This window comes from Orcinus orca, chromosome 20 (genome assembly GCF_937001465.1).
Source record: "Orcinus orca chromosome 20, mOrcOrc1.1, whole genome shotgun sequence".
Taxonomy (NCBI): domain Eukaryota; kingdom Metazoa; phylum Chordata; class Mammalia; order Artiodactyla; family Delphinidae; genus Orcinus; species Orcinus orca.
Window position 1 is genome coordinate 4,756,132 of NC_064578.1, and position 26,585 is coordinate 4,782,716.

A 26,585-nucleotide genomic window follows, 5' to 3' on the forward strand; every position below is an offset into this window, starting at 1 on the left:
ATTCATGTGCACTGGTCCTAACTGGTAGGAGGAGGGCCAGCAGTCCTCCGTGCTGGGTGGGATGATTTTTTTTGGCCTTGGGAAGCAGGAGAAGCCAGTGAGCACGGCTTAATATCAGCTCCCTAACGTGGGAATGATTGCATTTAGCTGGACAAAATTGAAACGACTCTAGCAAGGTAATTAGTTCAGCTGCGTGAGCTGTAATTATGTGGCCGACTCCTCCCATCTGAGCAGAGCTGGGGTCGCTCCCTCGGGCGGCACTTGGGGACCCTGTCCTGCCCTCCGCGTCCCCCTGCTGCTCCGACCCCCCTGCCATGTCCTCAGCCTTTATCGAGGCCTGTGTTTTGACGGCATTTTGAGAAACGTTCCTGAATTATCTGTGGGGCTGCAGGTGAAGACGTCTTTGCTCAGTGTCCCGCGTGTGAGGCTCCAGGGTCCATTTATGCTTGGTTGCCGGGAAGGATTTTGTCACTTCAGATTGGTGTACTTCTTTCTTACAGAATATAACTCCTATTGTAATTCTCACTTTGCCCCAGTTTCTGGGAAGCTTAAGAGAGTTCTCAGTTAAACTCTTATCCCAGGTTACTTGTATGGTTATATACTCACTCTTCTAAGTCATTCTTTCCCCTCTGGTGAAAGATTGAAATATCCAGTCATATCACGTACTTTTTTTCTTGTAAAGGAAAATGTTTCTTTTTTTTTTTCCTAATTTCTAATTTTTATTTTCTGATTTTTCTAGCATATTTCTAATTTTAAAATTATCTAGAAATAAATCAGTTTCCAGTTTTCAGCCTTGCATGTTAGCAAAATTTAAAATATTCACTTTTAAAACGCTTTATGGCATTACTGTCATGCTGGTCATTACAAAACGCACCAAAAATAATTTTATTTTGTATACTGTCATTTAAGCTTCTTCTGAATTGCAGTGAATTTCAGATGAAAACCAGCATCGTACTGAGGTTACAGTGTGTTTAGCTGACCCACATTTCTGTTCTGGTTTTATCCACTCATAACTGCGCGTGGCCATGTGCCAGTGTATGTGCCGTGGTAGAGACCACCCTGCTTTTGTTTACAGGAGCTGCCAGGAGGCTATGGCCGCATGAAGCCTGACATTGTCACCTACGGCGCTGGAGTGAGGGGCTCCGGCGTGAAAGGCGGGTGCCGGGCGCTCTCGGGGACCAGCGTGGCTTCCCCAGTGGTGGCAGGTGCTGTCACCTTGCTGGTGAGGTGAGTGTGGCCCAGCTGGGAGGAGGTGGCGTCAGGGGACCAGGAGCTGAGTCTTGCTTGTCACCAGCTTGGCTGTATGTAGAGCACATCCCGGGGCCTCACCCCATCTCTACAGAAGAGGCAGGAGTCCGTTCTTTCTTAGATGGTTCTTGTGGGCGTTAGATGAGCCCATCAAGCCTCCTGCTGTCAGAGGAGTGAGGAGGGGAGGCCATTGTGTCTTCCGTGCCCAGCCAAGCGGCTTCTCTACGTACAGATGTTTTCAGTGGTGAGGAAGCTTTTGCTTTCCTCTTCTCCCTGCAGCAGGTAAAATGCCTCTGTGGTGGGTCAGAAGTGCTTTTATGGTGTGAGGAGGAGCTCATAACAGATGCCGAGCGGCAGAGAAGCGCTTCTTCGTTTCCAGCCTTAGAGCCCGGCGAGGAGCCAGAGCCTGAGCCTGGTCTTGCGCTGTCGGCGGGAGGGGGGCTGAGCTGTGAGCAATTCTTTTTTTCTGCCAGTAAGACTTGATGCCACTTTCCTCCCCTCACTCCTCCTGAAGTCGGATCTCCCGTCTAGACCTATTAGAAAAGGTCCACCTACACTCCACGACCACCCATCATCGTAGAAAAATATTTAGCAACTTAGTAGAGTCAGGTTTTCCTTACTGTTTACTGGATTTTCTCCCCTGCATTTAGGGGCGTAAAATTGACTTGTATTTATAATACGTAGATACGCAGAAATGCGTGTTTTAATGCTGGTGTTCTACAGCAAGTGGGAATGTCTGGGCGCCGCTGCCCGAGTCCAGCTGCGTTCCAGTGATGAACCCTCTACCAGGCCTGTCCCACCGGGGTGACGCGTCACACACAGGCCTCCAAACAAAACAAGCACTTGGACGCAGTGGGCCTCACTCCGAGGCCGGGCCTCTTGGCCACGCTGCCTCGAGTCCCCGCAGGACCCACCTCGATCCTTCCCTTCTCCCGGCCGGGCTGCGTCCACGTGTCCGGAGCCTGTAACTCCTACCTGTTCTTGTCTCCTGCAACCTCTGAGGTCGACTGTTAAGTTAGTGGGAAGATGTGTTTTCCCGATCGATTTAGTAATAGCAGGCACTAGCCCAAGAGTCCGTGTTCTCACAAGCCACGCGGAAGGCTGATGAGTGGTCAGTCCCTAGGCAGGTGCAGAAACGAGCACGTTCGTTCGCATCTTGCATGAGTTTTACCGAAGAAGCTCCTGTTAGATACAGATCAAGATTGGAGGTCACATGACTGCGCACGAACAGGGTAGGGATAGTCTGGTTTTCATTCTTTTGCTGAGAGAAAATGAGCGAATATGGTATTTGCCCCCAGCACAGTCCAGAGACGGGAGCTGGTGAACCCGGCCAGCATGAAGCAGGCCCTGATTGCAGCAGCCCGGAGGCTGCCCGGCGTGAATATGTTTGAACAAGGCCACGGCAAGCTGGACCTCCTCAGAGCCTACCAGATCCTCAGCAGCTACAAGCCACAGGCCAGGTCGGTGCGCTTTCCTTTTGAACAGGCCTGCCTTCTCTGCACCGGCCTCCTCGGCACAGAGTATTAGCCTCCACGTGGAACCAGCCCCAATCACACAGTGCTCGGGGGCCTCGGGGAGAGCTTTGCAGTGCTGCTTCTGCTGGGGTGCTGCCGACAGGATTGCTCCCCACTTCCTCATGTTCTGCCGTTTGTAACGTCAGGGGTTTCCTTTCCTTTGAAATCATCTTAGGTTTACAAAAATCTGCACAAATCGTACGGACGTTCTCATATACCCTCTCCTCGGCTTCCCCTCAGGCCAATACCTCGGTAGTCTGTGATTCCTCTGCTAGAGCCAACAGGTGCACCCTGATGCTGTGCTGGGGTTAGTCTGCAGACAGACGCGCAGTGGCCGGCGCCCCTCATGTTCTTTGGTCCAGGGTCCAGGCCCCACGTTGCGTGCAGTTGCCATGTCTCCCTGGGCTCCCCGGACCCCTGACAGTTCATCTGTCTCGTCATTCATGACTCTGAGTCCTCTGATGCTTTCTCGTGATTAGTGAGGTGCTGTATTTTTGGCAAGAATTCTTTTTCACTTCTTATTTTGAAATGATTTTAGATGTACAACAAAGTTTTAAAAATTGGTGCACGAAGACTCATAAACCCTTCACTACCTTTCCCTGATGCTAGCAACTTACATAACCATAGTAGAAGCCTCAGAGCCTGGAAGTTGGCACTGATACGTTACCATCTCCCAACCTGCAGACTGTATTTGGATTTCACCCAGATTTTTCCCACCCACATCCTTGGCCTGGTCCAGGATCCAGGCCAGCATCCACGTTGCGTTCAGTCGCCGCGTGTCCTTGGTCTCCTCCAGTTGGGACAGTTGTCTCAGTGTCCTTCCTTTTGTTCTGGGTGGTGCTCACCTGCATCATGAAGTTTAGGTGATGTGTCAGGCTGGACCCTCCAGGAAGCAGGTGCCAACGTAGACTCAGACGGCCAAGAGACTTCCTGGGGGAGGGGCCTATGAAGGATGAAGGGGCGAGGAGGGAGGAGGACCCTCACACCCAGCACAGGTCTGAAATCTTCCCGGTCACCGAGATTCCCTGAACCGCAGTCGCCTGGTAGAGGCACCTGTGTCCCCCAGGGCTGGGCCTACCCTGGTGCCCTCTGCGCTCAGTCCTTGGCACAGATGTAGTGGAGGGTCCACTGGCGTCCGTCAGCTGGGCTCCACAGCAGGAGATCTGGTGCGGTGAGTATCTCTGCCAGGTGTCCACTGCAGTGACTGCCCCTTTGTGACTGCGAAGTGTCTTGTGGGGACGCCCTTGAAGGTGATCTTGTTTCTTATAACACAGGGAACTGTACTCAGTGCTCTGTGGTGAGCTAAATAGGAAGGAAATCCAAAAAAGAGGGGATGTATGTATACGTATAGCTGATTCACTTTGCTATGCAGTAGAAACTAACACAACATTGTAAAGCAACTATGCTCCAATAAAAATTTAAAAAAAGCAGATGATCTTGTTTCTTAACATACTTTCCATCACTAAGTTTAGCATCCTTTGATGGTTCCTCCCTGTAACAGTTCTTACTGTAGAGATTGTCCCATGGTGATTTTCTGTTTCTCTCATTCCCTTCTGCATATATTAAATGAAATTCTGCTGTAAGGAAGAGCTGTCCTCCTGTCTTATTTATTCAGTGGTATCAGCGTGGACACATAGGTACTTACCTGACTCTGGGGGTCATGATCCATTAGTGTCATTGTTTATTGCTCATTTGTCCCAGGTTTGGCTCTCTAGGGCTCCCGCTGGTTGGCTCCCGTGTCTTTTCAGCACGTCTCCATCAGTTGGGGGCACTTTCTCACTTTATGGCAGCATTTCCGTGCCCAGTGTTGGTATCGCTTCTTTGCCCGAGCAGCCCTGGTCCTTTAATTGGAGGGTGGGTTTAGAAACGGACACCTGGGCACCAGGCGTGCTCTTGGCAGCTGTGCTCATAGCCCCTTTCAGCAGACAGAGCTGGTGAGTGTCTGCACACACACACACCTGTACCTGTTTCTATGTCTGTCCGTGAAGTCGTCTGTCTCCTGATCCCACCTGACGCCACGGCCCTCATCTTGAGTCTTCCTTCTTGCTGGCTGTCCTTCCCCAGCAGCCAGAAACCTGGCTGTCACTCGCCACGATGTTTATTTGCTCAGTCCTAGTACACGCTTGTGGACAAGTTTTAGAACTGCTAGCTCGTACCGTGCTGAAAACAGATATGCTAACCAGAGGATTGTGTTTGTGTGTAGTTCTTTTTATCTTTAGCTTTATAGCATGTAGTCTACTGTTTGTCACAGTGATTTAGGTTAATATCTTCCTCCCCACCACACCCCTTTCAATCTGGTTTTGCTGTTTATTTTCAATGCAGTTGAGTTCATTTGTCAGCATTTCTATTTCTTTTCGGATTCCTCCCACATCCTGGTTGATTTCAACTAGTTATGTATCGGGTTATGACTCTAAGGTTGGAACTGGACAGAGTGCACCGGGCCAGGTATGGCTCCCCTCAACCCTTCTGTGCCACTCCCCCTGCCCCTTTCCCTCCACCCCGTAGGTACCCACGCCATTAGTTTTTGCTTTATCCTTGCATTTCTTTTTTCACATGCGAGCAGATACATACCTACCATCTCATATCCCCTTTCTTACGTGAAGGACAGCATTACTATAAATACTCTCTTGTACTTTTTTCACTTAACAGTATCCTGGAAATCACCTTGTGTCGGTTCACAGAGATCTTTCTCCTCCCTTTTCTTTTACAGCTCCATAGTGTAGATACCTCTGTTTATTCAAGCACATATCTATATATGGGCGTTGAAACTTTTTCCAGTATTTTGTAATTTTAAGCTGCTTGTGCCTGTGCATTTTAGTTTTGTTGGAGGTGCGTCTCCAGGGAAGATTCCTAGAAGTGGGGTTGCTGGGTCCAAGCTGAGAACAGAGGGCACTCTTCCAGGTCTCTCCCTTGCCCTCCAGAAGGGCTGTGCCGTGGGAGCTCGCCTGTCTGCCCGGAGCCTCACCTGCAGTGTCCGGCCATGCTCTCCTTTCTGCCAATCTGACACGTGAGAAGTGCTATCTCAGTGTTGTTCTAATTTGCCTTTCTCAGGTTATGAGTGAGTTTGAACACTTTGTCTAGAGTTAAGAGCTGTTTTTATATCTTTCTTGTGAAGTGTTTGTTCATTTCTTTCACCATTTTTCTTTTCTGGGGTTTTTGTCCCTTGGTTTTTACGTGTTCTTATGTTAGGGTAAGCAACCCTTTATTGCAAGTATTTCTCCCAGTTTGTTGGTTGCCTTTAGACTTTGTGAAAGTGTTTTCGGCCATGTGTTTTTTTTCTTTTTTAACAGCCGTATTTGTTAGCCTGTTGTTGCTGTTGCCCCTGGATTTTGAGGCACAGGAAGCCTTTCCCTGCACTGAGGTGAAGGAGGGACTCGCCCATGTTTCCTTCTAATGCCTGTGGGCTTTCTTTTATTTACTTGGGAGGATCTGATCCATTTGGAGTTTATTCTTGTGTATGGTCTGAGGTGGGGATCTAATTTTATCTTTTGCCGAATGACCACCCATTTGTCCCCGCTCCAGTTATTTAAAAGTCCATCTTTGCTCCAGTGCCTTGAGACTGAGTCCCGCGTCTGCTCTGGGGCTGGTCACATACTCGTTCTCCACCAGCCGCAGCCACCAGATTCCAGGCTCGCAGAGGGGAGAGGTGATGCCCACGCATCCCGCTGTGCTGCTGGTGAGGCAGGTTGGCCGGGAGGCCTCCGCAGCACAGGGTGTGTTCTGAAGCCAGGTTCCCAGACCTCAGCCGAGGGCAGCCCTGGAGGCAGGCCCTTCCGAGGCTCAGGGCCGCCCCGTTGACGCTTTCCAACGCCGTCTACGGTAACACTGGATTTTTTTTTTTTTTTTTGGCGGTACGCGGGCCTCTCCTTGCTGTGGCCTCTCCTGCTGCGGAGCACAGGCTCCGGACACGCAGGCTCAGCGGCCATGGCTCACGGGCCCAGCCGCTCCGCGGCATGTGGGATCCTCCCAGACCGGGGCACGAACCCGCGTCCCCTGCATCGGCAGGCAGACTCAACCACTGCACCACCAGGGAAGCCCTGTAACACTGGATTTTTTGTTTCAGTCTGAGCCCCAGCTACATCGATCTGACCGAGTGTCCCTACATGTGGCCCTACTGCTCCCAGCCCATCTACTACGGAGGGATGCCAACGATCGTCAACGTCACCATCCTCAACGGCATGGGTGTCACAGGAAGAATCGTAGACAAGGTGAGACTGCCCTCTGGCCAGCGGTGAGCTTAGACGTGGCCCAGATTTACTCCTGCAGTTAAAAGGGACGGGTCCTCCTCCTGCCTGGATGCCGGGGGATTGGAAGTAGTGGTTTGTTCTCCCCTGAGTGCTTTGTATATAAGTCAGGGATACAGTAATGAGGCCAGTGTGCCACTCTTCTACTTTGGCATCTTGGGTTTGACTCCTGAATCAGCTAATTGCATTTGAATCTTCATTTTTACAGTTTCCCGTCTGTAATTAAAGGCTCACTTACAATTAGTTTATTGTTTAATGAGGACACATGGGCCTTCATGTTTAGAAGGCATGGTCTTTATCTGAATTTTGTGTTTATAATTTGTTTTACACTTACTACATAAACATTATCACAAAAATAAAGGATTGGGAAAGAGAGCAGAAAAGCGACTTCAGCCCTACACACTCTAGAGCCACGATTTGAAAGAAAAAGTTCAAATCATATTTTCTAACAAAGCACTGTAGTTGTTTAAATTGGTGTATTTAAATCGATTCAGTGCCCCCCAGCACTTCCTGTGTTCATCCTTGCCTTTTCATTTCCAAGTGCCTCATTTCATCCATTTCTTGACTGCAGGATCTCACTTTTCATGAAGCTGTCACAGAAAGTACATTTCTTATGCTTTCGTGAGATTAATAAAGTCAGTTGCCTGAAGGAAAGAAAAAAAAGAATCTTTTCCAGCCCTTATCTGAAATAGATATTTTTAGTTATCTCTGTGTGGCAGACAAAAATTTAGTGTTTTTTCTTTTTCAGTTCTCACGTTATAAACATTTAAAAATGTTACTATATATAAGCACCGGTGTTCTTTCTAATGGTTGTTTAATACTCTGTAGAATTGTTGAAGCGTCACGTGCTTACTATTTCTTCTTGCTTGAACAGTTAGGTGGTTTTCAGCTGTAAACATCTCACTGAATATCTTTGTATATATCGTTTTCTTTTGTTCTGAATTATTAACATAAACTCCCTGGATTAGAATCCCAAGTAAGAGGGTGTGAACATCATTAATGGTTCTTGGTACGTAATACCAGATTCTTTTCAAAAGAGGTGCATCAGCTCAGACTGCCGCTGATGGTGTACAGAGGCGGGTAGTGTCTCTGCTCTGGTGGTACGTCCTTTTTTTCCCAGTTGCATGAGGTTTTAAAACATTGAGATAAAATTCACATGCCATAAAGTGCACCCTTTTACATTGTGCAGTTCAGTGGTTATTAGTATATTCACAAGTAGTGATGCAGCAACCATCCTACTGGATAATTCCAGAACATTTTCATCACTCGAAGGAGAAACCCCTGTTAACACTTCCCATTCCCCTTCCCCCAGACCGTGGCATTTCCTAATCCCCTTCTGTCTCCACGGAGTTCCCTTTTCTGGACGTTTCCTATAAATGGAGTGGTACGTTACGTGGTCTTTGTGACTGGCCTCTTTCACTGAGCGTAATGTCTTTAAAGGGGCTCGTCTGCATTGCAGCGTATATAGTGCTTCACTCCTTTTCATGGCTGAAAAGTGGTTCATTGTGTGGATAAGACCCCGCTTTGTCAGTCGGTGGACATTTGGTTTGTTTCTGCGTGGTTCATCTTTTAACTTTAAATCTGCAGGGGGTAGTCGGTACCTTGTTTAATGATTTGTAAGGTGCGTGTCTGCATGTTTGTTTGCTGATTATATTTCCTCTTGTGTGAATTCGTGTTTCATTTCCTTGGCCCATTTTTCGCTAGGATTTAGGTTGTCCCTGTCAATCCGAACAAGATCTTCACTTCATAGAGAGATTAACCACTGTTGTGTGTCATGCAAAAAGATTGCCCAGATTATTGTTGTCTCTTTAATGTTAGAGGTGGTTTAAAAACTTGGGGGGGTGGGTTCTGTAAAAGTTTCACTTTTACATGTAGTTGAATTTTCATCTTTTGTGAGTTCTTCTGTTTCAAAAATTAGAAGCTTATCCCTCCAGAAATATAAGAAAAATCTCAATTTTATTTTCTACTCACTTTCCTTTTATGCTTGTTAAATATTTAATGTTTTCACCTGTGTTAACTTGATATGTGTTACAAGCGATGGATAAAAGTTCATTTTCTTCTCTGTTGTTAACCAGTGGTCTTGTGCCCTACGAATGTTTTTCTTCTTTTTCACAGTTTTTTTTAACATGCCGACTCGCCTGGGGGGAGTATGTCGTTGCACTCTGGCTTGTGAGGGAAATGAGTAGTTCAGGTTAGCTTGAAACGTTGGTTCGCTGTGCGAGCTGATGTGCGTTTCCCGTCTCGTGCTTCCCTTTCGCCTGCCCCCAAGCCTGGAGAGGCCTCCTCCGGGCGCCGCGCACACTCCGCCTGCCCGGTCGCTGGCCCAGAACCTGACTGGTGACACTTTGCAGCCGTGTCATTTTATTCTTTTATTCCTTTCAAGCAATGTGATTCGTTAAGCATACAGCCAGTTGAGATCTAACCCCAAACCTGGGAATATTCTTTTCTGTAAGTTCTCTGCAGATGCAAGCTCTTCGTCAAGCCGTGTGTGTCCACACTCCCTGCCTCCTTCTAAGCTTGCGGGGAACTTGTCTTTAAAGGCGGGGTTGGTCAGCGGTGGTGTCCCTAGGCCCCTCCGGTGGGTGACGGCCTGGCGCTGCACGGCGGCCTTGGGCATGGGCTCCGTGGTGCCGGCTGAGTGGGCGGTGACCCAGACGGAGCTTCTCACCCGAGCCTCTGCCACTTTCCTCCCGCAGCCCGAGTGGCAGCCCTACTTACCGCAGAACGGAGACAGCATCGAGGTGGCTTTCTCTTACTCCTCAGTGCTGTGGCCTTGGTCGGGCTACCTGGCCATTTCCATCTCCGTCACCAAGCAGGCCGCTTCCTGGGAAGGTGTCGCGCAGGGGCACGTCACAGTCACCGTGGCTTCCCCGGCGGAGGTGGACGTAAGTGCGCGTGCGGGGGCTCGTGGGCAAAGGGGGACGGGCTGAGCGCTGGGCGCTGGGCTGTGAGGCGCCGTCCGCGGGGTCCCGGCCCGGCGAGCAGGGGGGTCACAACCCACTTGGTGAACGGGGCGTGGGTGGGCTGTTCTGTGCAAATTTCAGGCTTAAAATGATTGTAAAATGTAAGGCTCATGCTATGCAGTCTAGTCATTTTTAGGAACCAGGTGCCTTAAATTTGAATTCTGAAACCATCATAATTCTGAATGGAATTAATTATGATACACGAATGTCCTCTCCTACCGTTGTTGTGAGAAATTCTTGTGTTCTGTTTGGGTTAAATTGATAAATAGAAGTGAGGTTTCCAACCTGAAAACCTGAAGGTTTCTTCTGAGCCAAAGGGACGTTTCAAATTTATTTTTTTCAGTCAAACAGTGGTGCAGAACAGACTTCAACAGTGAAGCTCCCAATTAAGGTGAAGATAATCCCCGCTCCTCCTCGAAGCAAGAGGGTTCTCTGGGACCAGTACCACAACCTGCGCTACCCGCCCGGCTACTTCCCCAGGGATAACCTGAGGATGAAGAACGACCCTTTGGACTGGTAAGTGGCCGCCAGACCCGGCGTCCGTCCCCGCCACTGCCCCTGTCCTTCCTCCGCGGGGCTGGGACAGGAGGAAGGGTGATCAGTGGCAGTGATGTAAGGTCACCTGTGTGTGACCACCCGCGTTCACTCCCAGCATGTCTGCGTTGCCATGCTGAACTTGTCCAGTGCCGGTGGTTGTTGGCCTTTCACTCCCGCGCCACCGCTAGAGTGACGCTTCAGGGCCCTTCACGAAACATTGCTTTGGCCACACCTTCTCGTCATCTTACCTCCTTCGTGCTTATGAATCACCTCCGCGCAGGTGATTTCCTGTTATCACCCACTTTATGTGCAGCCCGGAGAGAGCTGGTCTGAAAGGCTGACTTTCTTGCCAGTGGACTGGCTCCCAGGCCTCTGTGGGTGGTGGAGCTGCTCCTTCAGAAATGCGCCCTGTGGCCACGCGGCTTTTATTCCGAGTAAGGACTGTTGGTTTTAGTGCCGGGCTTCCTGTGTTTCAGGAATGGTGACCACATCCACACCAACTTCAGGGACATGTATCAGCACTTGAGAAGCATGGGCTACTTCGTCGAAGTCCTCGGCTCCCCCTTCACGTGCTTTGACGCCAGTCAGTATGGTGAGGGACACGAGGTGCCAGCGCGGCGGTCCCGCTCAGCTGGGGAAGGGGGGAGGCCGGGTAGGCTCTCCCGTTCCCAGTGGCGGCCGGGACCAGAGAGAGTGGCCCATGTTCCTAGCGTTCAGCTGAAATGAGAAGCTCTCAGAATCACTGGGCACAAGGACATTTGTACACTTCCGTTGTATTTTTTATTTTAATTAGAAGAAACTCTAGCACAGAATTTTGCTTCTCTTCAGGTGAGTGAATATCCTTCACGTAGAGCATCACCAGTGAAACAGGCCGCAGCTGGCTGGTGTCCGCGTACTGTTGGACCCTGATCCTTTCTTTTTCACCCCCTTGTAAAGCGGAACAGGGCACAGGCCAAAGTACTAGAGGCCAGTGACTGGAGTTGCTGAGGCCAGTGAAGTACCGTGCTCCTGAAACGGTGATGTCCTGTGGGTGCGGCCCTGTGGGCGCAGTGGCCGCTGCTCTCACCCTGGGCTCTCTCCCTCAGGAACGCTGCTCATGGTGGACAGCGAGGAGGAGTACTTCCCCGAGGAGGTGGCCAAGCTCCGGAGGGACGTGGGCAACGGCCTCTCGCTCATCGTCTTCAGCGACTGGTACAACACGTCCGTGATGAGGAAGGTCAAGTTTTACGACGAAAACACAAGGTACTGATACGAACTGGTGTTCGGGTAAGAAAGTTGACTCTCTGGGAATTAAATTCCACCCAGCAAAGACGTAGATTGTTTGGCCTGTCGGTGGTCCTTTCGGCTGTCAGGTTCCGACAAGCTCTCTCTTCGCTGGCAGAGATGTTCTTGAAAGTTGCTTGGGAAGGAAGTAAACTGCTCACTGACCCAAGTTGTGACTGAAAGGGTTCCTTGTCCTTGTTGATCTCAGACCCTTCGGCTTTAAATTTCTGTTTAGTTCTTTTCCGCTCTCCCACCTCTCCTTTACCGAATCTGTGTACATTTAAATGCACCGAGAAGACAGTTATTTAAAGAAACCTTTCAGTAGGTTGGTTATCGCTGAAGCATTCCCGGCGTGTTATGAATATCTCATCCTTACGATGTGCGTTCTTTCTTCAGAGTCTGTGGCTTGAACTTCACGAGCTTCTTTCTGCGTTTACTCATCCTCTCAAGGTCTAGGCTCTACGTGCAGTGCGTTTATGTTAAATGTGGCGCATTTCATGAAATAAGCTGGGCTTTGCTTTATTCTGCACGCTGGCGGGAGCATTTACATCGCAGTGTTAGTGAAACCCAGGCAGTTAGGCTCGTTTTTAGCTGAAACCTAGTGTGAAGGGGCTGGACTCTGGTGGGAGAAGTCAGCTTTGTGACAAAAATATCAGGCGTTTGTGGGACGCTTCAGTCCTTCATTAAGTCCCTGTCATTTTCACAGGCAGTGGTGGATGCCAGACACCGGAGGAGCCAACATCCCAGCCCTGAATGAGCTGCTGTCGGTCTGGAACATGGGATTCAGCGATGGCCTGTACGAGGGGGACTTTACCTTGGCAAACCATGACAGTAAGGTTTTGTGTTTGCTTTTAGTAGGGCTCATCATTCCCAGAGATGGGCAAGCAGAAGCCGTGCGTCTTTGAAGTCTTATGTTTCAGAGAGAGAGAATGATGTGATATCACCTAAGTAAGCAGGGTCTGTGGAGAGAACGGCGCAGTGTCTTCACAACGGGCACCTGTAACACTGGGTGTTGACCCTAGTTTTTGTCCAGGTTTTTAAAATGAAAATACTTCCTGTGAGCATTCCTAACCCACCTATAAGGTTCTTTGTGTCCTGTATATTCCCAAATATGTCATACCCCGCCAGGCCCCTGATAATGTATAAATTCTGTTTATGAAATAATGGCATATCTCATTTAAGAAGTCCCCCCCTTTCATTTTGGTGACTAGTTTCTAAAACAGTATCTTGAACGTCACTGTCACTAACTCTGCTCATCCTGACTTAGGTTGTCCCCAAGTCTGACAGCTGCAACTTCTAAAATCTACCCAGAAACCTTAGATTAATAGAATAACTCAGCTTGAATTTTGACGTAATTACTTGCAGTTTGTGTGACCAGGCAATAATAGCAGCTCCTCTCAAGATGAGAAGCGATTTTAGAAAATACATGATATGCCTGAAGATTGCATCTGCAGTAAATGTGTAGCTGCTGCTGAAAGCATTCAGTGTTTCTACGTTCTAACTTTGAACGACTGTTTTCTAGTGTATTACGCGTCGGGGTGCAGCATTGCTAAATTTCCAGAAGATGGCATAGTGATAACACAGACATTTAAGGACCAAGGTAAGGAATGCTATTCGTATACTTTCTGGTTTCCCTTTTTCTTTCTTTCACTTTTTTTTTTTTTTTTTTGTGATACGCGGGCCTCTCACTGCTGTGGCCTCTCCCGTTGCGTAGCGCAGGCTCAGGGGCCATGGCTCACGGGCCCAGCCGCTCCGCGGCATGTGGGATCCTCCCGGACCGGGGCACGAACCCGTGTCCCCTGCATCGGCAGGCGGACTCTCAACCACTGCGCCACCAGGGAAGCCCTCTTTCACATTTTTAAATCACAGGGTTTTTTTTGTTTTTTTTTAATTTAACTTATTTATTTTTGGCGACGTTGGGTTTTTGTTGTGGTGCGTGGGCCTCTCACTGCGGTGGCTTCTCTTGTGTTGCAGAGCCCAGGCTCTAAGCCCATGGGCTTCAGTAGTTGTGACCTGCAGGGTCTAGAGTGCAGGCTCAGTAGTTGTGGTGCACGGGCTTAGTTGCACCACGGCATGTGGGATCTTCCCGGACCAGGGATCGAACCCGTGTCCCCTGCATTGGCAGGCGGATCCTTAACCACTGCGCCACTAGGGAAGCCCAATCACAGTTTTATTACATGTAATTCACCTACCATAACATTCACCCTTTTAAAGTGTGCAGGTCAGTGATTTGTAGTGTTTTCACAAGTTGTACGGTCATCACCACCATCTAATTCCAGAACATTTTCATCACCAGAAAAGAAACCCCGTACCCATTAGCAGTTAGGATTTTTAAAAAATTCTTTGCAGTGTGTGTATGGTACTTCAGGTGAGACGTCTTGTGTAATACGTTCTGGGGGATATGTAGAAAGATAAGACAGTCTCTTGCTACTAGTTGGAATATGTGTGTAGTGACCACTGCAAAATAAGTTGAGTTTCCTACAGGAGAAGAGGGGCTTTTGAATATTTGTAGGGTCTTTTTTTAAGACTGTCTTCAAAGTTGCTTGAAATTTTTGTTACTGTTTATGAATTGTTCTGCTCTGTGATTGCCAGATTACTAAAATTTTAGAAAAATGTTGACTGTGCTTTGAACTTAACTGTGTAAACATAAAGAATACTACAGTCATCTAAAATTCCCTGAAGAATTAGAAGGGAAGAAAGGTCTTTACTTTCAGTTTTGCCTTTTTACTACAGACAGCCATCACCTAGGAAGGCAAACGATGCCATGTCCCCTGGCATCAGTACCTGTGACACTGCTGAGCACGCTGAGCAAACCGGGGTGCGGGAGGAGCGGGGTGCCCCGGGCTGCCTCTGCCCTTCCCGAAGGTGGCAGCCGCCCCCGTGCTGCCCAGGGTGGTCTTCCCCCAGCCCCGCCCCTCCAGAGCCAGGGTTCCGCACCGTGTGTCCCTCTCACCTGTACAAGGCTGTGAGAGAGTATTCCGTGACCGATGTGATGGGCTCATGGAAACTCACAGGATGGATCTGTTTCCTCCTGCATGTTGATATTTTCTGTTTCAAAAGGGAAGGCCCCCTTCCTTGTGAACTTTGTCATTTTCTGTAACTGGAAGTCGGGGACAGTTTCCCTAGTTGAAAATGACAAGAAGTCAGGATTTCTCACTCATCGGTTTGTGTCTGCAACGTATAATTTACTTCTGTGTTGCCTGGAAGGGGCTCTTTCCTTCCGGTCAGGGCAGAGTCAGTCAGTAAGTAGTTCTGTGTTCATAAGGGTATATTTTAACTTTTAGAACATAAATGATCCTGTCTTCCCAGTCCCCTGGTACAGTTTACCGTGGCTTAGTAATTCTTTCTGAGATCCGTTGCTCACAGGGCAGTGTTGCTTCTGGAAACTCCCCTGGGGTGAAGGCCGTGGTCTCCTTGTCACCTTGTTGCCATCTGGTAGCTCCTTTTTTTGTGGGGGGGAGAGGAATCAAAAGGTTTAAGGGTGTGTACTTTATTTTGGTGTTCTGCTAGCCTGAAAATGAAAATTAATTACCTGGGAATCCTTTTTAAGGGACTTTTTATTTCCAAAGAGGCTTTAAGTTGAGTAATCTTTTGGGTACAAAATAGGAATTTGAAAATCTGGGTTATGCTGGATCAACATTTTGTTTCTATTGTCAGAAACAAAACTCTGTCAAACCACGAGGCCAAGTGGCAATGCTGTGTGCACTTTCCCCACGTCATCTGTTTTACTGATGTGTCTCTCCCTCCCAACAAAGAAAATCTTGTTTTCCCTTCCACTCAGTTCCTAGTGGGATTATACGTAGAGAGCAGGAAGCACTGCATTTTTAGAGCCACAGACATTTTAGGTGTGACCAGCGCAGTGGATGCTGGATCCTGGTGCAGACGTGTGTCGTCTCCAGCGTGCGGGATGCGTTTGCTTCACGGGTGGAGACTTTGATTATGTGATGGTGTCACCAGCAGTTGCTGCGTGGCACCTGTGCACTGTTGGCTTCTTGATGTGGTCAGCGTTGTAAACTGTGTTGTTTGGGTAGAGGTGAGAAGTCTCTGCTGTTGGAACGTTTGTTACTGTATTTATGAGATTCATGTAACAGATACCTTAAATCTAAACTAAAACTACATGGGCGTATGTTCTAAAAATTAGTTCTGGTTGTCCTAGCTTTCAGGTATTCAGCGTGAAGCCTGGGCACCAGTGTGTATAACTGTGTCCAGAGAGGCACCTGTGTGTTGGGCAGGAGCTGCCCCTTGTGTGTGTGATCCGAAGACATAAGCCTCTCAGCATAATAAGAAGAGACAGAAATTTGGGTTTGGTGGATAAAAAGGGAGAAGCAACGCCTCTAGGATTGTGAATACTATGTACCACCGTTTCAAGTGAAAATGGAAAAGGAGGGTTATGGGAATATACGTATACACATACGTGAATTTTGCTGCAGCCCAAATTAGTGGCACTTTACATGTTGTTTTCTTATCCTAAAAGTTGGCACGGTTGTGATTACTGGATTTTGCTGTGGGTTTTTTTTTTTTTGCAGGGGGGTCATATGGAATAAATGTCAAGGTAAGGGGCATCTGGAAAGTTGTTCATGCCTCCACAGAACTTCTCACTGCTGTTTCTGTTGTGTTGTTCAGGATTGGAGGTCTTAAAGCAGGAAGCAGCGGTGGTTGAAAACGTCCCCATTTTGGGGCTGTATCAGATCCCGGCCGAGGGTGGAGGCCGGATCGTGCTGTACGGAGACTCCAATTGCTTGGATGACAGTCACCGGCAGAAGGGTGAGAAGTGCTGGTGCGGCCGCAGCGGGTGGGCCTTGGTGGCTTTGAGGTTCCTGCCCCTTCTCCCCCTTGTCCCTGGACAGGCACCCATGAGATGCTGGTACCTAGGGGCTGCTCAGGTGAGCCAGGTACTTGGGATGTTCTGATAGGTATCTCGGGCTGGGTGTGTTTAATGAGCAAAACAAAAGCGCGCTCGCAGGCTGTGCTGCCCTCCCCTCCACGCTCCTTGTGCTGAGGCCAGCGGAGGCCAGGCCCCCCGTGTTTTGGTAGGGAGGCCAGTTTACCCAGTCTCTGCCCTCCCTGGTGTCCCCCTCTGGAGGCTGTGTCCCTGGCACTGCCGCGCAGTCCCCCGCTCAGGTCTGACCCACCCTCTTCCAGCGCTTGGCCCTCATCCCAGACTCGGGAGTTTTGGCCCTCGTGAGGGGTGCTTGGTGTCATCGCTGGGTGTGAGGTGGGGGCAGAGGGGCAGCTCGTCCTTAGCGCCCCTCCTCCTCCTCGGCCTCTCTCGATGCACCTTCAGATCTGGGGGTTTGAACTTGGACGAAGACTTTCATTTTTCTCATTTTGTAAAGGAGGCATGGATGGGTGCAAGTGTTCCGTCTCTTTGCTGGTGAGATGATGAATAGACCAGACCAGAACCTAGTCTTTCAGGTCCCTGAGGATGGGGGGCAGGAGGGGCCGGGGGAGCCGTGTCCTCATGTGCAGGCACAGGGGCCGAGGCGGTTTGGGCGTGAGCTGGGCGTCTGCACTGCGTCCGTCCCCCTCTCTCTCTCTCTCCCTCTCTGGCTCTCTGTGATGTGAAGGTCAAGTGACTACGTTCCTAGCATTTCATATAAATCCATAGAACGTTTTCTTTTAAAACAGTCCAAAGTGAAGGTTAAAGTCATAGTTGAAAGAAGATTAATGTTTTATTTCTACAGAGATTGTCTTTTAAGACCTGAGATCTCTGGTGAGTCTTTATGAAAACTGTAAATGCCTGAGAGAGTGTCCTGGTCCTTACACTTCCCGTGTCCGCCTGGAGGAGCTTTTGGGGACGGGAGCACGTGACTGGGTGCTCCGTCGGGAGACAAGTGCTTCCTGCCGTCCCCTCTCTGTGACCCTCACCCCGTCTGTGCTGGTGTTGATGGGATGCAGGGAGGTGGCCGCTGGGGAGCAGTGATCCCAGGTTTAAAGTCCGTGCAGCTGCTCGTCTCCTGATAGGAAGGATCCGTCCGTGTGGCCCTGTGACGGAGGCTGTTGAGTGCAGCCCAGCACCTAGACTCCCTGGGATGACCCCCGAAAGTAACTGACCATTTTCAGCTTTCCTGCTCTGTGGTCAGGGCCCACTGACTCAGGGCGGCCCAAACTGCTAGACTTTGTACTTGCGTTGACCTTGAACCCACCTCCCTGTGGCGTGCACCCACTGGTCCTGGCTCTACCCTCCCCTGAAAATCTAGATCCCTCCACCGGGACAGCCTGCGGGCATTGGCGGGAGCTTTGGTGCCCGGTTCTCCCCTCCTTTCTCGCAGACCCCCAATCTCCGGGCAGTTCTGCTCTCTGGTGGCGCGTGGTCCCACCGTCCCTGCAGGAGCCCCTTCTGTCCTTGTCGTGAGGAACCCAGAACCGAGGGGCGCCTGGGGGCTGGGAGTGAGGCCCGCGTGGGCTGCCGATGACCGTGGAGGACGCGAGTGTCTCACGCACAGGGCTGTACTGGGACCCCACCTTCTGCCGTCCCGTTTCCCCCTTGTTCGGGGGACAGCTTTGATTTTCCTGTAGAGGTCGCTGTAAACAGGTCTAGTTGCTAAGCAGCCTGTTGCTGAACCCGCAGACTGCTTCTGGCTCCTGGATGCGCTCCTGCAGTTCACGTCGTACGGGGTGACACCCCCCAGCCTCAGCCACTCGGGCGCTCGGCAGCGCCCCCCCAGCGGAGCGCGCTCGGTGGCTCCCGAGAGGATGGAAGGTGAGTGGCCGCGGGGGGCGCCCCCGCCCGTGTCCTCCCACGAGACGGGCTCCCACAAGACAGGCTCCTGGGAGCGGCCGGCAGCTCAGAGCGCTCTCTAGGTACAGGCGCCAGCCTGGCACTGCTCACAGGGATTAATCTCTAAGCCCTCTCCGGACCCTTGAAAATAGGTACTTCTTTCCGGTTCACAGAAGAGACAGGGCCCCAGGTCGCCTAGCGGGTGACAGCCCCGTGGCCGCGCAGCCCGAGCCCCCTCCTCCCAGGCTGTCCCTGGACGCTCGGTGCGAGCCGCGGTGTGGTTCTGAACTTCCCAGTAGCCGCATTTAAGGACTAAAAAGAAACAGGTTAAGTTCATTGTGATAAAGTTCTTTAGCCCCATTCACCAGAACGCCATTATTTAAACACGTGACACCCACCCTCTCAGTCGCTCAGTAGCCGCACGTGGGCAGTGGCTGCAGTAAGGGATGGCACAGATCTGAGGAGCAAAAAGAATTTTGACGTTTGAAAATGCAGATTTTCTTTTTGGCCTGAGCATTAAATATTTGAAAAGAGGAAGCTGTTTCCACGAAGCGTATCTACAGGTTAGACTCCTCGAGTACAGCCTAGTGCGTGTCATTCTGGTCAGCGGGGTGGCCCGGCCACTGCCGTGTGTACAGCATGGCCACCTTAGAGGGAGCGGCCGTCCTGATCTGTTCGCTCACTCTCGGCAGCAGCCAGGCCTCACCCCTGAGCACCTGGCAGGCAGGTGAGAAGCGCGTGTAGTGGGCCTGACGGCCGGGAAGCAGACAGACAACTAATGAAGCCTTGTTTTCTCCCTGCATCTTCTTAACAACGATGGCCTGGTTGCTGGCATGGGTGCTGCCCAGGGAACCACCTGCACCGGTACTCCAAGGTTCTTGAGGCCCGGCTGGGAGGCCCTGAGCCTCGGGCACTGCCGGCCTGTCCGCACCTGTCGTGGGCCAAGCCACAGCCTTTGAATGAGACGGCTCCCAGGTTGGTGACACTGTGCTTTTCCACTCCTGCTGGGTTTATGATTCATTGCCTTTTTTTTTTTTTTTTTTTTTTTAGTAAGAGGGAGTGGAATTTTACTGACATCATTATCGAATAATCCAGTCTAGCTTGTCATTTTGTGATGTTTTTTAAATTAGCGAACTCCTGTATTGACCTTTGGAGTTCTGCACCCTGGTGGTATCCTGCATAAAAAGTGCTTTGGGTAATTAGCCTCCCGTTAGGTTTGGTTGGTTCTTGGTTAAAAAGCTTATGATCTGACAGTGATGTCCCCTTGAAGGGAAGCTCTGGCTCCCTTAGTTCGAGGTTCAGGAGTTGAGCGCTCCCCATGTGTGGTGTTGATTCTGGGATAGAGACAGGGTCTTTCTGTGTCACACCCGGGGGCAGAGACTTCAGGAGTAGATCTGGGTTCTGGCCTGTCGCCGGGCCCGGGGTTGCGTCTGTGCCCTCACCCTGGGCTGAGTGTCGTCCCTGGTAAAGTGACTTCTTAACCATGACAGACGTTGATCTGCCTGCTTCTCCATCTGTCAAGCTCAGCCTCTTCATTTCTGTCGTTTCCTTTCAGAAGCCAAAAGTTGAGCGACCCCTGCTGCTTCTCTGTTCGGGCAGAAGGGCCAGCTCAGGCCGCTGGTTCCAGGTTTTCTCTAGATCAGTCCCTCTCCCTGTTTCTCTGCTGGGCATGGCTGGCCCCAGCAGGACAATTTCCTGCTCTGGTGAGGAGATTTGAGGTCCTGGTACGTGATGCAGGGGCCCATGTTCTGGGCGTGGCTGTGGGAGCAGTCCCACCCCCACGGCTCCCGCTTCCCTGAGCGACGCCGCGAGCAGCTGTTTCCCCTCGCAGGCAGCACGCCTCACGCACGTGGCAGTTTCTCCTTGAGGGGGGCCCCTGCCTCCTCTCCCCCGCCTAGCCTGCCCACTTTGTCTGGGTCTCCGTGTGTACAGGTGTTGGGGTGTGTGTGGCAGGGCATGGGGGGCCACTGTCTACATTGTGAGCCACAAAGAGGGGGCTGACCGCAGGAGGCCCTGAAGCTTCCTTTGCTTTACTGTCATGAACAGAAGCACTGAGTGCGCCACTCACTCAGTGAGGAGCACGACCTCTTCAGAACATGCTCAATGGAAAACAGCATTGTAGATTCATTACGCTCTCTGCTCATCAGCACTTTTGGTCCTGAAAGTTTAATTACTGAGTACTTTTCCATTTCAGTTACCGTGCCATCATTTAAAAATTTCTGATAAGATTCCATTTTTACATCTCATTTATTTATAACGTATCATCATCCTAGTATTCACACCAGACTTGGACTCCAGCTGTGGTCAGCAGTTCATGCCTAGTGGACAGTGGCTGTTGGCAGAGGTTCCTGAAACCCAGTTATTCTCCGCAGTGCTGCTCGGGGCTCTGAGCATAGATAACAGTATCCTTGGTGTCTGCATGTCCACATTGAACAACGTGTCAAGTCCCAGCCTGGCCCGCCAAGGATGCTGATGCTGTGCGGCTCCTAGACTTTGATTTTCACTGTCGCTCTCAAGAATTCCTCCTTAATACACCCACCAGGCTTCGCCTTTACCTCACATCTCACATCTTGTTGAAAATTGTTCTCAGTTCTCATCGACCTAGATCTAGGTCTAGATTCTGAATCTCTGAAGCGATGCGAGACAGTGTCAGAGAGCCCTGGGAAGGCTCAGGGTCCGTCAACCCAGTGCTGAGTGCAGGCGTCCACTCTGTTCCTGAAACCAGGACTCATCTCCCAGTGTCGTTCCTGGGCGTCAGGCATCCGTACCCAGAGCAGTTGCAGGAATGTCAGACCTGTAAGGAGCCCCTGGGTGAGGCTAACCTTCTGTCCTCCCATCGGGACATTGTGAAATTCTCAAGTGATAATGTGGTGCGCTGTCACCCCCTCTGCTCAACGAGAAGGGGCCACTGCCAGGTAATTAAATTCCAGAACAGGAAAGCACCGTGAGAATTAACATACCGCCCCATGTATATTCACCTGCAGGGTTATAAAGCTTAAATGTCATTGATTCTGTAACTTAGCAATGTCAGTTTAATTTTCAGACTGATTAAACCTGAAAAGTAAAGTTAAATTACATAAAATAGAACAGGTTATAATACTCGGCGTTTTCTGAGCAGTTGCCCGGTTGGACGGGCAAGATAGCAGCTTATCTGCTTCCTGCTCGGAAAACCTCTTCACAGAGCCAGTGTCGGCTTCCTGCTGACCTTCATCCTGATTGCTGATAGAACTGAACTCTTTGCTCTCTCTTGGCCAGAGTGAGAGATGGGCCAGCAATTTCCAAATGAATGAGAAGCGGAAAAATGGCGAATTCATAATTTGCAAGCATATTTCATTCTCTTCCCTGATTTTAGCCACAGCAGTCTTCAGAGTTTCCATTCGCACTCTTTGCTCTAATCTCTGTGTCTTCCCAGGCTGCTCTTGGCAGTATACCAGCCTCTCTTCCTCAGTTACAAGCCGTATTGGCCTGAATAAGTTCTTCTTCCGATCTTAGAATTAGTGATACGAATAATGGTACCATCGTAGCAAGTCCAGTACATTTCGCAAAGCACGTGTGTTTCCTTTCTTCCTCATTGTGGCCCTGCAGGCTAGGCAGATGCTCATCCCTTTATGCCCAGGGTTTCTGTCCACGCCTCGGTTACTCGTGTGTCTGCCTTGTTCTGCCTCCCGAGAGGGGTGTCCTTGAGGACCAAGGTGACGGCTGGCCCCTGGCACCAGGTCTGCCCCCTCTGCTGCCGTGGTTTGCGTCCGTCAGAGAGCAGTGCCCACGGCTCTGCTGCCTCGTGGTGGAGACCGCGCACCTTCCAGCCGGGCCGTGTCCACTCGCCTGCGTCCGCCGGCTCCTTTCAGAGGTTACGTGTAGATTTCTCTCCTTCTTCTGGGTGACGTTTCTGGTTGAGGCCAAGGCAAGCTCCAGTTGCTAGTGGTGTAAACCCTCTAGAACTGAACCTTGCGTGTACGGACTTCACTTGACGTTCTTATCTCGGGGCCTGGAAGTGTGCTGCCAGTTGTGTTTACCTCAACAGTTGTGTTTAGGTAGACGTAGGTGGGACAGCGTTTCACATTAATGTTTAAATCACTTTCTGTTTCTTAGGGATTGGCTCAGCTTCCTTGGGCCAGTACAGTTGCTTATTTTTATTTTGTTTGAATCCGTTTTCCTGAAGTAATCTTTGGAAACACCAGAAGTTACTCTCCATCGACCTGGACAAGGTGGTGTTACCCAGCTTCCGACCGAATCGCCCTCAAGTGAGACCCTTGTCTCCGGGAGAGAGCGGAGCGTGGGACATCCCTGGAGGTCAGTTCTTCGGCGTTTGACTGCTGGGCTGACTCATACTATGGTTTGTTCAAAAGAGCCTCCCTCTGTCCCCCAGGAGGTGGGCCAGGCCGTTCGTGTCTCTGCCTTCCTGGGACCACGGGGCTCCTGGCTTTCTTCGTGGTACAAATCAACAAGGCCCAAAGCAGACCTAAAGGATTCACTTGCTGTCGTCTCTTAGAAAATTCTACTGAATTTTCAAGTTAGAATTTCTTTTATGATGTCCGTCTGTCACAGCATGGCCCCTGAACCCTCAACCCAGACGTCTTCACCGATTCTCTGCCCCGGCCCCCCTAGGATGGGACTTCCCTGAGCTGGGATTCTCAGTTAAATGTGGGGTGTCCCTCACCCTAAGTGACATCAAATGGTCCCCCCCACACCTGCCACATAATGGTTTTGGCCTCACTGGACTGTTGGGGACAGGTTGTCCTTTATCTGAGATGATTGGACCAAGTCATTCCAGCAGAGTGCGGGCTCCTCTTCTGTTCCGGAAATCCCTGTGCTCTTGCACGAGTTTACAGCTCCACAGGGGCACTTCTCCTGGTGTTAGGAATTGGCCAGGAACTCCAGGGATCAGGAAGGGGTACCCTGGCCCACGTGGTCCAACCCTGGGGACTTTGTGTGCTGACGTCAAGCTCCTGAGGGCCTTGCCTGCAGGTCCCGGGGTGCACTGGTAAAGGTTAGTTCTGGAACCCCAGCGTCGCTCAGTTACAGAGCCGTGTGATAGCACAAACCAGGTTCCTCCGATGGCCACTCTCAGTTCCCGACCACGTGTCCCATCTGCGGGAGGCCTTTCCAGCGGCGGGAGCGTGGCCGGCCGTCCTCACCTTCCCGCCAGGCCGCCTCCCTCTTCCCCCCGTCCAGCTAGTGTAACATCAGCGCCTAGACTTGTCCGTCTTCCGTGGTTTTCATGATAACAGAGACAGGGCGCCCCCGTTGCAGATTATCTGCGGCAGCAGAAGGACCACGCTGGCTTCTGAGGGAGCACGGGTGGGGAGGCGGGGCGGAGACCTCACACCCCACCCCCTGCCCCAGGAAGCCCTCGTCTGAGTTTGGATGCACTTCTCTCTCATTCTTTCTCTGGGTCACTACGAGCCCAGCTTGTCTCATAGGCACAGAGGCCGTGGCCATGTGCACTGACCGTCCCCCGTGTCCTCCTGCAGGGATCATGCCTGGCCGCTACAACCAGGAGGTGGGCCAGACCATTCCCGTCTTCGCCTTCCTGGGAGCCATGGTGGTCCTGGCCTTCTTTGTGGTGCAGATCAACAAGGCCAAGAGCAGGCCAAAGCGGAGGAAGCCCAGGGTGAAGCGCCCACAGCTCGTGCAGCAGGTTCACCCGCCAAAGGCCCCCTCGGTGTGACGTCCGCCCGGCTGGCTGTGAGCGCCGGGGAGCGCCTTCAAGGGTGGCCGCGGTGGGCGGGCGGAGCCGTGGGCTCCCGGGGTCCCCTGCTCGAAACGCTCTGAGAGCCTGTGCTGAGCGGGCCTCCCCTGGCGAGGAGCGCAGGCTCACGGTGTGTCGTGCGGGGCGCGGGGCTGCGGGAGGGCCCTGCGGGGCAGCCTGGAGTCAGACCTCGCCCTCGCGACCTCGCCGGCCACCCGTGCACCAAAGACTCGGACGACTTCTAAAGGCTGTCGGGGAGGAAACGGTTCTGACCAAGCTAGACGTGCTCCATAAAGGCTATTTTCTATATTTATTGTTGGGGAAAAGTCACTTTAAAGACTTGTGCTGTATGGAAGCAAAGCTATTTTTTTTTTGTCAACAGAACGCAGTTTTTTACTATTACATCATGAGGAACTACACAGATGCCGTGATCTCCTTTTTGATGAGAGGACAGACTGAGATTTTGACAGAAACTTGCACAGATCTGTGAAACATAGCCCTTCGCTTTATTTTTATAAGTACCAACTGCCATCGTGTTTTGTAATTTGGGTCTTGGTTTCACCATTATTGGTGAAGAAAATTTTCAATAAATACGCATTACCTGTATGAAGCTAAAAAGAAGTGTATATCGGGCTCTTGCCCACCTGTCCATTTCTCTTTGATGACAACCTGGAATGGCTTCTGAGTCAACCTGTTAAGTATTTTTTTGAGATGTAATTCACGTCCTACAAAATTCTGTTTAAAAGTGTACCGTTCAGTGGTTTCTAGTATATTCCAAGGTTGTGCAACCATCACCGCTATAATTCCAGAACATTGTCATCGCCTCCAAAAGAAACCTCCTACCCAGCAGCCAGTCAGCCTCTATTCCCTCCTCCCACAGCCCCAGGCAACCACTGATTTGCTGTCTCTATGAACTTGCCTGATCTGAACATTTCATAAAAAGGGCGTCGTATAATACACGGCCTTGGCGGACTGGCTGCTCTCGCGGAGTGCGTCTTAGTGATTCATCCATGTTGTAGCTGTCTCCGTACTTCACTCCTTTCTAGACCTGAATGACACTCTGTCGGATGGATAGGTCTTATTTTGTTAATCCTCACTTGATGGACCACTGAGCTGTTTCCACTTTTTGTCTGTTGGGAATGGTGTTGCTTTGAGCATGCATGTACCGTTTCTAGTGTGGACATAAGTTTTCATTCCTGTTGGGTTGGCACCGCGGAGTAAAACCCTATAGCTTTATGCTTCACTTTCTGAGGAACCGCCAAACTCTTGTTCCAAAGCTGCTTCACCGTTTTACATTCCCACCAGCAGTGTGTGAGGGTTCCAGCTTCTCCACATTCTCACCAACAGTTACTGTTACTCATCTTTCTGACGATAGCCCTCTAGTGGGTGTGAAGTGACATCTCATTGTGGTTTGATTTGCATTTCCCTAAAGATAATGATGTTGAGCATCCTTTCATGTGTTCATTGGACATTTTTATGTCTTCTTTGGAGAAATGTCCATTTCGATCCTTTATCCATTTTTTAATTGAGTTGTCTTTTTATTGACTTGTAAGTTCTTCGATAGCTTCCAGATGAAAGCCCCTTATGAGGTACATGACTTGCAAATAGTTTCTTTCATTCTGTCTGTTGTCTTTTCACTTTCCTGATGGTATCCTTACAAGCATAAGAGTTGTTCATTTTGATGAAGTCCTTTTTATGTATGAGGGGCCATTTCTGAGAAAGAAACCGTTGCCTAACCCAAGGCAGCCTGTTAAGTTTTAACCCCTGCCTGTACCGTTTTCTGTCCTCCAAGTGGCCAAACATGAGCTTTCGGATCATAGGTGAGGACAGACTGACCGGAAAGGGCAGAGGGCCTGTGGGATCAGGGTGCTGGTGAGGTCCTGGGAAGAGACAGGCCCAGGCCGGGGGGTGAGGGAGGAGCTGCCAACGCCCAACTCTCCCTGCCACGTGCCACCCTTGGCAGGTCACAGTGGTGAGCTGGCAGCTTGTCACCGCCTTCCGTGGCTGCTGTTGCTTCGAGGACTTTAGAGGAATTGCCAAGGGCCCCTCAGAGCTCTCCCCGTCCCCAGCAGCCCGCAGCGTGTCAGCATCTGCAGGCTCACGGTGGTGTGTTGTCCTCAGAGACGGGCTGTAGACCTAAGCGTGGTTTCAACATCTCAGGACGAGGGGCTTGTGCCTCTGGTCTTCCTGCCTGTCCTCCACAGGTGTGGACGGCTCACCACCTGCTCCCAGCACTGTGAAAGCTGGGGTCCCGTAGGCCAGTGGGGTCCAGGGAGTGAGGACACGGCCCTAGTGAGACAGCGGGTCTCGGGGGGCTGGGACTCACCAGAGTGGTCAGGCCACATCTTGGGGATGGCACGTGTTTTGATCTTTCTAGAGAAGCCTACAATCTGGAGAATGTGA

At 50.7% G+C, this 26,585-nt stretch overlaps 1 protein-coding gene across 9 annotated transcripts in view; it reads left to right on the top strand.

Annotated features, from left to right (window-relative positions):
• MBTPS1 (membrane bound transcription factor peptidase, site 1) overlaps window positions 1-24,803 on the top strand; it is a 50,116-nt gene extending 25,313 nt beyond the window's left edge. For 8 of the 9 annotated variants that reach the window (XM_049704036.1, XM_004280094.4, XM_033406382.2 and 5 more), the window contains 14 exons: window positions 1,076-1,227; window positions 2,547-2,708; window positions 6,826-6,970; window positions 9,703-9,891; window positions 10,313-10,485; window positions 10,983-11,098; window positions 11,592-11,748; window positions 12,476-12,600; window positions 13,292-13,369; window positions 16,393-16,533; window positions 18,341-18,472; window positions 19,339-19,465; window positions 22,653-22,783; window positions 23,965-24,803. In XM_049704036.1, coding sequence (XP_049559993.1) covers window positions 1,076-1,227; window positions 2,547-2,708; window positions 6,826-6,970; window positions 9,703-9,891; window positions 10,313-10,485; window positions 10,983-11,098; window positions 11,592-11,748; window positions 12,476-12,600; window positions 13,292-13,369; window positions 16,393-16,533; window positions 18,341-18,472; window positions 19,339-19,465; window positions 22,653-22,783; window positions 23,965-24,161 — 2,025 coding nt within the window. In that variant the 3' untranslated portion in view covers window positions 24,162-24,803. The remainder of the gene's footprint in view (window positions 1-1,075; window positions 1,228-2,546; window positions 2,709-6,825; window positions 6,971-9,702; window positions 9,892-10,312; window positions 10,486-10,982; window positions 11,099-11,591; window positions 11,749-12,475; window positions 12,601-13,291; window positions 13,370-16,392; window positions 16,534-18,340; window positions 18,473-19,338; window positions 19,466-22,652; window positions 22,784-23,964) is intronic. The other variant, XM_049704037.1, reaches the window with a different exon arrangement.
• The last annotated feature ends 1,782 nt before the right edge of the window (window positions 24,804-26,585 follow it).